The following is a 14,047-nucleotide window of genomic DNA, read 5'->3' on the forward strand; positions in this document are numbered from 1 at the left end:
TGTGCTTGGACAGTGGCTACACCTAAATATCTGCCCAGCGAAGATCAGTGAAATAAATGTTGGGGGGAAAAAAGGACCCAACAAAAAACCTCAACCAATTGAAAGGCTTGCGGAGGCTTTTTCTGTGCGTTTCGGTTTTCAGTACGGCTCTCTGTCACAGAGAAAAACCGGCATGTGGTTGATCTCTGCTCTCCGTCCGTTTAACCTGTCGCGAATCTGAGGGTCCCTGCGCGGGCGGCGCAGCGCAGAGGAGCCGTGTGGGCACTGGTGCCCCATCTCAGACACGCTCTGTCGGAGGCTCAGTGTGTGGACCCCCCCCAAGAGGTAGCGGCTTCGGGACACGGGGACGGGCTCGTGGGCTGCTCTGGAGCCACCGGCCTTTCCTCCGCGCCCCGCGGAGCCAGCACCAGCGCCGAGGCGGAGCTGCTCCCCGGAACTCCGACGCCCTCGGTCAACGCAGCACCTCTGTCCGCGGTGCTGAAGGCTGGCGGCGGCCGCACCGCGGACGCGCGCGAAAAGAGGCGGGGAGCGGCGGCGACGGGGGCGGTCGGGGCGCGCTCCCGCGGGTCTCGCTGCTCGCGCAGGCGCGCCGCCGCCTCGCGGGTGCGCCGCCCGCCCGCTGAGAGCGAGAGAGCGCGGGTGAGCGCGTGTGAGGGCAGGGCCGGGCGGCGGGCGCGCTCAAGCAGCGGGAGCACAGCGGCGCCGCCGCCAACGGCACGCGGCTGCCCTCCACCGCCCTCCGCCCCCCCGCTTATTTCCGGAGCTGGGACGAGAACCGGAGCGGCGGCAGCTGTCGGCGGCACCTTGGGCAACGGCTTCTCCTGCGCCTGCCGCGGGGTTCTCTTCGTTCCTCTTCCCCCGTACTTGGCTTGCTCCCGCCACCCGCTTGCCCAGCGCGCAGGGGATCTAATTTGCTGACGAGCGCGCTCGGCGGAGGAGGAGGAAGAAGAAAGGGCTGTTTCCGTGGCTTTGTGGATGCTCTACTTTTCCTGGAAATGCAAAAGATTATGCATATTTCTGTCTTCCTGGGTCCCGTGTTGTGGGGACTGATCTGGGGGGTCAATTCTAACAGCATACAGATCGGTAGGTGCCCGCATGCCGGAGGACCTCTCTCCTCCCGACGGATCTTTCGCTCCCGCGTCCCTGGCGGTGTTACTCGGGCTTTCTTGTCTTAAACCGCCGCGCTCCCAGCCCTGCCGCGGTACTCGCCGGGTGTCTGTCAGCTCCCTTCAGCGGCCGTGGCCAACGCCTTTCCCCGTTCCCTCGTCTTCCCTGAGCCGTACTGCCCGCTCCGCTGCGCCCCCCGTGCCGCTGCTGCTGGGCACGGGACGGACCCGCAGCTGGAACTGCTCCGGCAGCGGTGCCCGAGCCGGTGGAGGCTACCGGCATCCTCGCCCAGCTCAGCCCCGGCGGCGGGAAGGGACCCTGCTCTGCCGGTGCCCTCGCCCGCCTGACGTGTGTGTGTATTTCCCTGCAGGGGGGCTGTTCCCGAGGGGCGCCGATCAGGAGTACAGCGCCTTTCGGGTAGGGATGGTTCAGTTTTCCACCTCGGAGTTCAGGCTGACTCCCCACATCGACAACCTGGAGGTGGCCAACAGCTTCGCCGTCACCAACGCCTGTAAGTAGCGGGCGCTGCCAGCCGCTGCGCACTGCGCGTTGCCTGCCACCTTGCCGTGCCGGAGAGGGCGGAGCGCCTGCGCACGGCGCGGTGCGGGGGTGCTGTGGGGGAGGTGTGGAGGTACCGCGGAGGTACCGTGCTGCTGCCGCCCGGCAGGTACCGAGGCTCATGGGGTGCCCGTGCTGCTGCCCCGCCCTCGCGGAAATCTACAATGGTTCCTGCCGCCCTCAGCCGGCGGCTCTCCCTAGCGTTACGTAAGGCTGAGCGGCTGCGGAGCTTCCTGCAGCGATATGCCGCCGACTGACGGCTGTCGGCAGGCTTCGCCGCCGAGCCTTCTCGTTAATTGGCGCGGACGGGGCCGGGACGCCCTCTCGGCCGCACTCGAGAGGGAACGAAGCGGATACATGCGGGTTAGAGTTGTCATTTCACACCGGATGGGTCCCTGCAGCCCCCGCCCTCGTGGTCTGCCTGCTTGCCCCCTCTCAGCTTCCCCTGGTCCCCTCGCGACTTTCGCGCTCTGCCGTCGGGGCTGTGCCCTGACTCCGCCTCCTGCGAGGCAGGGCCCGGCCGGACGCGTGCAGCGGGGCGCGGAGCACATGCGTTGCTCGGTGACGCGATGAGGGAGGCAGGGTGATGCAGCGCGGCCGTTGTAGCGCTGAGTGTAGCCCGTGGGCGTGGGTCCCCACAGCGATGTTTGCTTCTGCCGGCAAACATTGTCTGTCTCCGGCACCAGCCCGATGTTTGGCCCGGCAGGGTGCAGTTTGACGAGGGGGCCTCTCAGAACAGCTCCAGCAAGGGGCTGTGGTCGCTGGCCGTGTTAGGGGTGAGAGCTGCGAGTGAGGCAGGTGTTTGCAGGGTAATGAGAATTGCTCACATTTCTTGCTATCTTGAATGGTGTGTTCACTGAAAGCAAAACTGGGATTCCCACAGTGGCATGGCCTGCAAGGAGAAGGGAGATTGCTTCTTGTGCTGTGTTGCCTGCTCCTGTGGAGCTACAGCTCTTCCACTGCTCGGTGCCATGCTGCCCCAAGGCATTTATCTGACTCTCCTAGGGATATGACATAAGAGGTACTGAATCTGGGGGTTTGCTGTCAGCAGAGTGATTTCCTTTCATTGGTGATCTTTTTTTTTTGCCCTTTAGCTATGGTATGGTAGGTGGTGATGAACTGGGGCATCTCAGCACAGATGCTGGGATAGGTGGTACAAGAGCTCAACCCAAAGATCTTTCAATGGCATGTATGAGGATAGAAGCAAGCATGTTGCATGCAGCTAAAGTAAGAAAAGGTTAGAGCATGTAAGGCTATTTTGATGTTTGCAAACTGTGGAGTTCTTGCTTTCTTAGGTAATGAGAGTTTGCGGCACCAGAACTGCATTTGCTGTATATGTTACACTGGAGTTATTGGTGAAGTAAGGGATTGTGTAGCGGTCTAGATGGCATTCTGCAAAAATGTAATGGGCCTTTTTGTCTTTCTCAGTTCTCTGAAGTGAATGGAATCCTGAAAATAATTTCTGTAAAATGCCCACATTGTTTGTTTTCTCCTTACATGAGAGAAATATAGCCACCTCATATATGAGAAAGTAAATGATTCATATTTTTCTCCTGTCCTGTCAACACTTTTTAGCTGTGTTTGCATGCATGCATCAGCCTTGTTCTTGAGCTCCTTGGGGAACTCTTATTGTGCTCAGATAACATGTGTAGGCTATAGGTTGCAGTGATGGACTTCAAGACTTCCAGCAGAAGGGAAATGGTATCCATGTTTCAAGATTCCCTTTGTCCAAGGCTTCTATTTCTAAGCAGTTTGAAGAGTACCAAATTAAGACATGAACACGTACTTGCTTTTTTTGTCACCTCATTCACCACTGATGGTTTAGTGAAGTTATCTTGTCAATTGAATTTAATTGACTAGTGAAGCATATGCTAAAAATAAGTGTAGTCTCTCCTTGATTACTCTCTAAGGAGGGTTTGACTGAGGAACAAGGAGTTCTGAAGACAAATATTTGCTATATAAGAATCAGAATTTAGCAGTTGATTGCAGAGCACTCTATGCTCAAATGGATAAGGAGGCTCAGTATTCATATGTCTCTTATATTTCAAACAAGAATGAGTGTATTGCAAAAATCTGCAAGGTTTTGTTTTTGTGTTTGGGTGTTTGGTTTTTTTTCCAGGATAGCATACAAAGAACATATGTCTGGAACCAGCACTATCAACAGTTTAAAAATGAAAATGCAAAAGAACATCACAGAATGGTGGGATAATATGAAACTGAGAGTGGTTTGTCCAGGTATTTCACTCCAGCAAGGTGATTTTCCTTCAGAGAAATGTTGTGGCAGGCTTATGCCATAGTAGAAGTAATATCCTTCTTCTGCCCTGTCAGTAGCACATTTTCTAAAATGGACAATGCAGTATTTCATCTGATGTGCAGATCCCAAACCAGGCAGCAGAAGTCCCGGTCAGTGGTGCTCTGTGCCACTGTCTCCCGCCCCAGCAGGTGGCAGCCAGCAGCTGCCCGGGGTCTTGCAGGCCCCTCCCTGCGGGGCTGTTCTTCCTGCAGGCTGCCCTTGCTTGGAGAACTACACTGTAAAACTGTATGAGCCTTCAAACTTGCAGCCAGCCCACACTCGGAGTTCATTGATGGAGCAAACGGTTTTTAGATGAATGAGTTATATTGCTTGATATGACTTTTAAATTAGATTCCTAAAATTCCAGGAAAGAGGAGACAGTGGTTGTGTACCCTCGAGGGGTGTTTGACTACACAGTCGTTTAAAGGTGACCAGAAGATTTGAGTAATGGAAGAGAAATGGACGCTCTGTGGGTAGGTAGTCTTAACAGATAATAACAAATAGTCAGTATAGGTTGTTGGACTACTGCTAGTCTTGTGCAAAGATGTGCTGACAAATCATCAGGAGTGGCTACTGGAATCTAATTGCAGTTTGACACCTCACAAGTCAGTGTCAATAGAAAGGTTAGTGTTTTTGATTGAGGGATGGTGCAGTCTTTTTCAGACTGATGGCACAATTAACGGAGATGTTCACTGACACAGCTACTGTCACATCCTTGAAGAGAAATGAGCCAAGCTTAGCCCTCTTTGAGAATTCCTCGTGATTCAGAGGATTGCAGTCTAGGTGGTAAAGGCAAATGTTAACAAAGATGTTCACTTCAACAGTACTTCTTTGGGTTTTAAGAACTGGAGTAGAGGTACAGCACTGCAGATAATTACTTGATGAATCTGATCTTAACCTCCTACTTTGAACCTGATGTCCTTATATGACAAGATGATGCACTTAGTGGATGAGGGGAAAGGCCCTTGTATACCTGGACTATAGTAAAGCATTTGACTGCCTCCTGTAGCATCCTTCTGGAGAAACTGGTAGCTCATGGCTCGGATAAGTGGGTGCTTTGCTGGATAAAAAGCTGGCTGGGTCCAAAGAATCCTGGTGAATGGAGTTAAATCCAGTTAATGGCCAGTCACAACTCAATATTGGGGCCAATTCTCTTTAATGTCTTTGTCAATGACCTGGATGAGAGGATTGAGTGTGTTCTCAGTAAGTCTGCAGGTGACACTGGGTGGGAAGGCTTTATGGATGGACCTGGACAGGCCAGGTCAGTAGGCTGAGGTCAGTTGCACGAGGTGCAGCCAGGCTAAGTGCTGGGTCACAATGACGCCTGTCCAGTAGGGAAAGATCTGGGTACTGGCAACCAGTAGACCATGAGCCAGTGATGTGCTCAGGTGGTCAAGAAGGCAACAGCACCTTGGCCTGTATCAGGAAATCGTGTGACAAGCAGGACCGGAGAAGTGATTGTCCTCCTGTGCTCAGCACTACTGAGACTGTGTCTTGAGTACTATGTTTGGTTTTGTGCCTGTCACTAGAAGGAAGCCATTGTTGCTGGAGTGTGTCTAAAGAAAAGCCACAAAGCTGGTAGAGTGTCTGGAGAACAGGTCTTGTGAGAAGTAGCTCAGAAAAATGGGGTTGTTTAGGCTGAAGAAAAGAAGGCTGAGATGAGATCTCATTGCTCTTTACAATTCCCTGAAAGGAGATTGCAGCAAGGTGGGTGTTGGTCTCTTCTCCCTAGTAACAAATGATAAGAGAGGAAATGGCCTCAGGTTGCATCAAGGGAGGTTTAGATTAGAAGAAACTTCTTGACTGAAAGGGTTTTCAAACATGGTTGAATCCCCACACCTGGAGGTCTCTGAAAGACGCATAGATGTGGTGCTGAGGGACATATTTTAGCACCAGATTTGCTGGAGTTAGATAACTGTCTCAATGATCTTAAAAGTCTTTTCCAACTGAAATAATTCTATGACTCTAATTCATGGAGCACAATTTGAAAGTATCCAAGCCACTGGACTTTATTGCCCTTCAGCACAGTGTAATTTGGTCTAGCCTAATTGGAGAATTGCTGACCATTGGAGACATGGATTAAAAAAAAAATTGTTAGTTCTATAAAGAAAAGAGGAAAGAGGTAAAGGTGAAAGTCTGCTTTTAAATATACCAAACCAAATAGGGATACTTGCATTGTGTGCTTGGATGATATTTGAGTCACTGAAGAGACATTTCCAGTGGAGTACTATAAAACCTCCATAAGTGTAATAAGTTTTTCATTTAGTAGTTTCAGCAAGAAATAATATATGCACAATCTTGGATGTTTAATCCTGCTGGCTCAAGAGTCAGTGTTGAGCTTTTCTGTTTTAAATCAAGTCTTAGAGCTCTGCAGGGATCACTGCACCATGACATTGTGACAAGGGGATGCTGATTCATGCATAAACCTTAGATCTTTTCATTATATCTTGAACCAGCAGCTTTGAAAACCTATGAATATCTTAGCATGTTGCAACTTGGGAGTCAAGGCAAAAGTTTCCCCAGACGTTTTGGAATGTGATGCTATGAATTACATGTTTAAAGCAAAGCATTCATCATACTGCTGGCAAAATAATTAAAATATAAGCAAAAAAAAATCTATAATGGTAAAGATGGGAGAAGTTTAGATATATTTATTTGAATTAAAATTATTATGCACCAGGGCTAAATATATTTCACAAAAATGCTTCTAATGAATTTTAAAAGAAAGAAGGAATTCATTTAATAATTATGTTTCAGTTCATTCATATTCCTGGTCTTTCTCCTATTTCACTATAAAACATTTTTCAGGCTCAGTGACCAGATGTGAAATAGGTTCTGTACTCTCTTGTAATTAAAATAATAGAATCGTTTAGGTTGGAAAAGACCTTTAAGATCATTGAGTCCAATCATTAACCCAGGATCAATTGGGTTTCTGTAGTAAAATTATACAATAAGACTGTGATGTAACTTAGAGTAGGACCTCTTGTGCTTCTAATGCTCTCAGAATCAAGCTCTGTAGCAAACTTCAAACATTCTTCTACTTCTGTGAGTTATTCGTAAAGACACCTGGGGTATTTTTTGTGTGCTAGTGCTGTCCCTGCTGTGCATCTTCCCTCCTGGCTCACAGAGCATTCTCACACAGCCATAATCCAGAGTATGGGTAGATACAAATACATCACTTTTTGCTTGGTTTTTCACATTTTTCTTATGTGATTATTGCATTAATTTTGTCTCTGTATCAAATAGGAAATTACTGTGAAGTTTTGCACATATGAATGTATGTTTTACTCTTATAAACCTTACGGTTATATTTAATAGCACTTTGTAAGGAGCATATCAATCAGCCCTTAAATATACCAATCAAGCTCTTAAATTAGCCTGTGTTATCCATCTCTTCAATATATTAATGTTTATATGTTTTAATTTATATTTAATATAAAAAAGTACCTTTTTTTTATGCTAATGAAAGCTTTAATTTATACTGACTTCGATAGGACTCCACACTGCCCATAGCTGAGGATGTCCTTAACTCCTTGTGTACATAAGACTTAACTGTACTATCCAGTGTGCTACATGCCCTAAACCAAGGACCACTGAATTAAGTGATACTGTTAACTGCCAGTTTTAATTTTTGAGACTCAGGGTATGTTTAATAGATTAATAATTCTTTTTGAACAATTGATAATTACTAAGGAAGTATTTAATAACTGGGAACATGTTATTAATTTGAAAATCCATTAAATAGGTAAAGACATATATGTAAAAACAGTTGAGATAATCAGACTTAATTTATCAACATCTGTGAAAATGTGATTAAGTTGCAAAAAATACTCAAAATATAATTAAAATGAGTAATTCTTTAATATGTGCTGGAAAGACTAATTTTTAGGAAACTAAAAATGATGAAATAGCCCACAATAAACATAAACATACATATGTGTGTATATACATACGCATGTAGTTATCTAGTGAACAGTAGTTTGTTTTGAATGTCATATTGAAAAAGTAGGTTGTTGCTTAAACACTACAGACCATTTGTGAAGAGGATTATCTCAGAGCTATTACTAGGAAGCTCGTTTATCACTGTATAAGTCAATGTTCTCACCCCTGTGAATTTAGTGCATGGAATACTGTTTTTTTTTCATTTTGAAGGTTCATACTCATATTCTGGAATCAGTGTCACTGCAGCTGAAGCCAAGGGATGTCAGGTCAGACTGAAAATAACACTGAAAAGATACAACTAATTTTTTTTTTGCCTGTTCAGGTATATATCAAACTCTTTATACATATATTTGAGTGGGCTTCTCATATGACAATTAGCTGGAACTGTAATGACAGAAGTAAGATCTTTCCATTACTTTGTAACTAATCGTTGCATCTATCACACATAATACAAGAGCATCTGTGTTTAGCAGACTGTGGACAAGAGATTAATTCTCTTTGCCATATAGATTACTGTAGAGGTATAGGGCAAGAGCCTGCATGTTTTTATACAAAATATGTATTTGTGAAGCATCATTATTATTTTGTCTTAAAATCTTAATGTTTTCCTTTTAGTAAGTTGATTAAAAAAATCTGCATTGATGCATGCACAAATTCAGGTTAGACATAATCTCCTTAGAACTGAAAAAGATTTAAATTAATATAACCTTCCAATAAGAAGTTCTGTATGGGTAATCAATATGAAATGAAAAAGAAATCAAATAAATATGATGAATGCATATTGTAAACCAGATCAACAGTGAGGAGTAAAAGGAGGTTTGAAATGAGAATTAAATATTTAAAATGGAAAAAAACAATTACTCCATAACATTTTAAGAAAGGCTTTCAAATCAAGCAGCTTATTGGGAGATGACTTTCCCCCCCTAAAGCTCCTAATTGAGATATTAATATAAGAGTTACATTTCTGTCCTGAATCTGATTTAATGCACAGATACTTGCTGCAGTTGCTTGTGGCTAATTTCTTTATGGGGGTGTAAAAAAAAGTTTTACACAAAAAAGATACTCATGGTCCTGCATTGAGATGCGATTCGGTTACAACTGCTGTCTCCCGCCACCTGCTTTCAAACCTGACACAGAGAAATTAATGGGATTTTTTTGAGGACTGGAATGTTGCATGCAGTTCAACTGAAGGTGGTGGAATCAAGCACAAGCAATGTCTTATTTCAGCTGTAATCTGCCAATTTATTTGATACCAGAGGAAGGATATTCCCATCTGTATTTGTTGCCTTAAATGAGTGTGTGATTGCTTTGTATGTTTGAGGTGCTGGGTCAGTTGCTAATCATTTCAGCTAGCCCATGAATGACTTGGATTTATTACATGACTACAGAAGCTAAATGTACTTGCATTTCATTGTTAGAGTGCTATGCCATTTGTATTTTGAAATTGACATACTTTTCCCAAATGATTTTTCCAGTGAACAAGAGTAGGACAAAATCCTGCTAAATGTTTATGTTGGCCCCGACTCATAAATGCAAACTGGTAGCAGAGTTTCAAAGGTTGATGAGGGACAGTGGCTAATTATATGAAAGGTTCAAAATAGATACATTTACTTGTGCTTGCTGTGCTATCCCACCTATTCATTTTAATCTCAAATTTGGGTACTTGATTCAGGTAGTTGCATTTATTTGAAGCTGCAGGGTTTCAGGCTGCTATGGCTAAAGCTGTCATACCATTGTAATTCTCAGTACAAACGTTTACAGGTTTAAAAATATGACTTGGGGGAAAAGATGCCTCTGCTTAGTGCGAATTTGTGTGAACAGATTTTCTTTTACATGCTTTGAAAATTAAAACATTTTTTTTCTAAGCATTCGGTATGACAGATCTTCTATACACTGAAGACTCTTTTTAGAGCTCGTCTCAGCAACAGGGCCACAGAGCTCCACAGAGCAGTCTTGCAAGTGCTTTGCAGCCTGGAGGAAAGATTTTGTTTTATTTTCTTTGTATTTCTGCCTTAAATATATGAATGTATTTGATAATCGTAGTGCTTTGGTCTATAAATGAAAAGGCTGGAGTGATTTAGTATCTCAGGTAAAGTGGACCTAAAATATTTGATATGGTGCATTTTCTTGTGTGTGTATATATATAAACTATCTCAAAATTTCTGTGAGTGTATGGTATTGAAATAGAATATACATCTCTGAGCAAGTCAGAATAATTTGTTCAGTCATCTCATAAGTCTTTGAAATCAAGGACGTTGAGAGTTAGTGTGCTCAAAACGTTCTTCTCTGACGCTAAATATGAGTTGTTTTTGACAAAATGTCTTCCAATCCATAAAGGTGATTTTTTTTCCTGATATGGGTGTAGCAAATTTCATAACAATTCAATAGTAGAGGCTCAAAGGGTACACATACAAACATGAGATCCTGCTAGCAACAAAACTTTTCTGTGTGATTGTACCTTGAGCAGATGTAGTGATAGCAAGGAGTTTGTTTCAGGTGTGACATCTGAAAAATAGGGTAAACAATTTACATGGCTAGTGCATACAAAGCTCATACTTACATAAGTTACAGCAATATTACTTATAGCAGAAGCAGATGTGATCCACACTGAAAATACAGTGAGTAGTTAGGAAAGTCTTCCAGGATTTAACCTAGTTACTTCATATGTTGTCCTTGTCAGGCAGAGAACCTGCATTTAACCCTTCATCTTTCACTTGCCAGTTGAATGACCCCAATTGGGCCATTTTTCTTTTGTCATCAGTTTTCCTCTCTGTCATCTCTGTCACTTATCTTCATTGATTAATTTTTGGAGAAAAAAAATCTCAGTAATTGTATTTTCGTCCTGATGCAGGAACAGGGAGAAGCAATAACCTTTAGACTTTGGGAACAAAGAGACCATTTCTTGCCCTTTCTTGTTATTATAATAAAACATAGAGGAGTGGAAAAAAGAACAATGTTAGAAAAATTCAATTATATTAATTTGAATATTAATTGACCAGATTTATACACAGCTTTAAACTTTTGAAGCCATTTAAAATGAACACCTGGAAAGGAATCATATAATTTTATTATGAAGACTAGGTGGATTTGAGGAATCAGGAAATAGATAAGAATATGAGTCACTATACATCATAAATTGCAGTGTGAGTGTGGTTTTAATTTCACTCACAGCCTTACATCTGTCCCATTTTAAGGTGCTTTCATTTGGTGAGAGTGGATCACATTGAAAATCTGAAAAGTCATGAGTGAAAAGTCATTCAGCCCTTTTACTGACTAATCGGATTAGTTCCTGTATTCAGCCACCTGACCTCGTAGTTTGGGACTCCAGAGTAATAAGACCAGGCAATTTTTGCCCAGTCAAATGATCAAGCTTCTGCTGATGGCAGTAGGAATAAAACCAGATCCAAACTTTGGATTATTTGTTTTTCTGTGTGAGTGTGGGAGACTGATTTATTTTTTTTGTATATGGAAAGACACAGGAATTAATCCCAGAAAGTGCTAAAATGTTTGAATATTAATGGAACCTAAAGGATATTTTTTCCAAATGTTACAGTACATGCTCATATATGAACCTGCTTCATTTTTTCAAAACATTGCACTCATTTCTTAAATATTAGAAAAAAAATTAGACCATTTAAATGCAGTGTAAATAGTGCAGCTGAAAAAGGATTAGCTTGGTCTGCGCTTGTGTAGGCGAGGATTAAAAATGTAGTGCTTACTTCCCGCCTTTAGCATTTGATCCCGAGTGTTTTTCATTGGTGGAATCTTTGCTTAAATTTGAATTTTTATTTTTTCCCCTTAACTGCTTTTTCACTTAGAGGAAAATTGTTTTTGTTTTGCCTTTATAGCACTTGGTAGCATACTTCCATTATAGAAGTTAGCAAGTGTTTGCAATCAGAAAATACTAAATATTTACTAAGCGCAGCACTTCTGTTTCTTTGCACTTATGTCTTCTGTTTTCATGACAGAAACATAATATATTTTTCAGTGTCTCCATTTGGGGAGGTACTTTAATTCACTTGCAATTAATCTACCTGAAGATCCAGTTTGTGATATTTGGGCTATCCCATGTGACCTCAAGGTGCAGCTGCAGAAAATGTGAGTGTCCTGTAAGCCCTGTAGCACAACAGGCAGCCTATGGAGATGTGTCGTAATCCCCAGTATCTAAAATAGTGTTTGCTACATGTACTTGGTTGGACTGGATGATTTTGGAGGTCTCTTCCAACTTGGTTGATTCTACTTAGTAATCTGAATAATTTCCTGAGTTCTGTGAGGAAAGATGATGTCTGTAAACACCAAAAAAAACCCAACCTTTCAGGAACTCTAGGATTCTTTTGTAGGCTGTTGAGCACTGTTGCAATTACTTGGTTATAGTGGAAAGCCTAGGTTGTATTAAATCATGACTTAGTCATTCCAAACAATTACATACTTTCAAGGATACTATGTGCCTATTTCAACTTGTCAAGAGCCTCCAGTATTGCAACATTTAACTTTGTCCTTCTGGGGATGCAGAAATACATCACTTCACTGTAAGATGTTTGATTGCAGTATGGAACTGTTTCTGACTTCCTTTTGGAACCATGATATAGTGGTTTGGGTATTCCCTGTCCCCCCACACTTTAGAAATCACCCAGACTAGACTCAGCTGGCTCTGGAAATTTGCATGAAGCTTATATTTACAGCTTAGCAGGATGTACAAGCAAATATTTACAGTATATACAGTTATAGACAGAAATATACAAGGTAAAAAGTAATACAAAACCACAACAGCCCTCCAAGAAACCTGAGTCCCCAGGAGGGGCTCCTAACCGCCCTTCCACCTTCTCCCTCCCTTCTACCTTACCCCGGACTTAGCCTTATGCCCCAAGGAAGAATGGAGGTTCAGCCAGGGGGGTTAGGAAGCAAGTGGATTAATCAGAGAGACGGAGAGTGAGGTTAGAGAGAAATGCATCTCAAAGCTCAGGCAGTGCTCAAACTGCCTTATCTATGTTTATGCTCCTGTTCTTATGCACCTCAGCAAGCCTATGAGTGAAGTAGACATCACCATTGTTTCACAGCCTTTAATCTAGTTCTTCTCACCAAAACATTCTAGCTAGCTTCAAACTAGCACACATGAATATAGTGGTTCAGCAAGTGTTGAACCTCTTGGCATTACTTTCCATTTCCCGTATGCAGAATCACCATTTCCTTGCCTGTGTTTCTGGCTTTATCTTGCACCTGAGGAACTTGTGGTGTTCAATTTTTGTAGTATTTGGTGGGTACATGACATTTTGAGATATATATGTTGCAGCATGTAGAAGCCATTGTCAAACTAAGTATCAACTGCCTTGGAAAACAGATATATTAGGGAAGAAGTTCACTTGCTGTGTTTTTCTCTTCATACAGGTGATATATTTTAACAGGGTAGATTAAAATAAAAAAAAAGTCATGCAACTCAGATCTGTCCTACTTATCCTTCCAGAGTTTTAAGCTAGGAGCAGTTGTGGACAATACAGTTTAGGTTGCTTCTGATATTTCTGGCAGTTCCTCATTATGTACAGCTTTATCTACTTGCTGTAAGCCCTTCCATACTGTAGGCCAACACTGGTCAGTCCCCAAAGTGTTTTGGAAACTGATGCATAACATTGTCATATATACAAGCAGGGAACTTAGCAAGAGTTCAGGAATGGAACGAGGACAGAGGCGTCTGTGTTACCCACATCCAGTGGTGAGAATTAGATATGTAACAATGAAATTTCCAACAGTTAGTGCCTAATGGAAAATACATTAAATCAGCCTAAATGATGAGAGGCTGCTACTTAGGAGCTTTCAGCTGAAACTGTCAAACTAAAACTGTTCCTATTTCTTCTTGGGTGACTGACCACAGCTCTGAGGCAGAGGAAGTGGGATTAATGGCCAGAAGCTACTATCTCAGCTGTAATGTATTTAAATGCTCTGATTATATGTCACTCTTGATGCTCTGCTGATCTTCTGCCTTGCAGTGGAAATAGCCCAGTGGTGTAAGAGAAGTGAGAAAGTCTGGAAGGTCAGAGGATAGCAGAAAAGAGGAGCTGACCTTTTGCCTTATCTTTATTGAACACGATTGAGACCAGGGTGAGAAGGATATTTTTTTACATGTGAAGAGAGAAGCAGTTACAAGATCAGGTC

The 14,047-nt window shown here is 43.2% G+C and overlaps 1 protein-coding gene across 4 annotated transcripts in view; it reads left to right on the forward strand.

Moving 5' to 3' along the window:
- The first annotated feature begins 611 nt into the window (after window positions 1–611).
- Window positions 612–14,047, forward strand: part of GRIA2 (glutamate ionotropic receptor AMPA type subunit 2) — an 86,999-nt gene continuing 73,563 nt past the window's right edge. For 2 of the 4 annotated variants that reach the window (XM_064148714.1, XM_064148712.1), the window contains exons 1-2: window positions 617–1,083; window positions 1,478–1,618. In XM_064148714.1, the coding sequence (XP_064004784.1) occupies window positions 996–1,083; window positions 1,478–1,618 (229 nt within the window). In that variant the 5' untranslated portion in view covers window positions 617–995. Of the gene's footprint in view, window positions 1,084–1,477; window positions 1,619–14,047 lie in introns of all 4 variants that reach the window. The other 2 variants (XM_064148713.1, XM_064148711.1) reach the window with 2 other exon arrangements.

Source organism: Pogoniulus pusillus, chromosome 9 (assembly GCF_015220805.1).
Source record: "Pogoniulus pusillus isolate bPogPus1 chromosome 9, bPogPus1.pri, whole genome shotgun sequence".
Taxonomy (NCBI): domain Eukaryota; kingdom Metazoa; phylum Chordata; class Aves; order Piciformes; family Lybiidae; genus Pogoniulus; species Pogoniulus pusillus.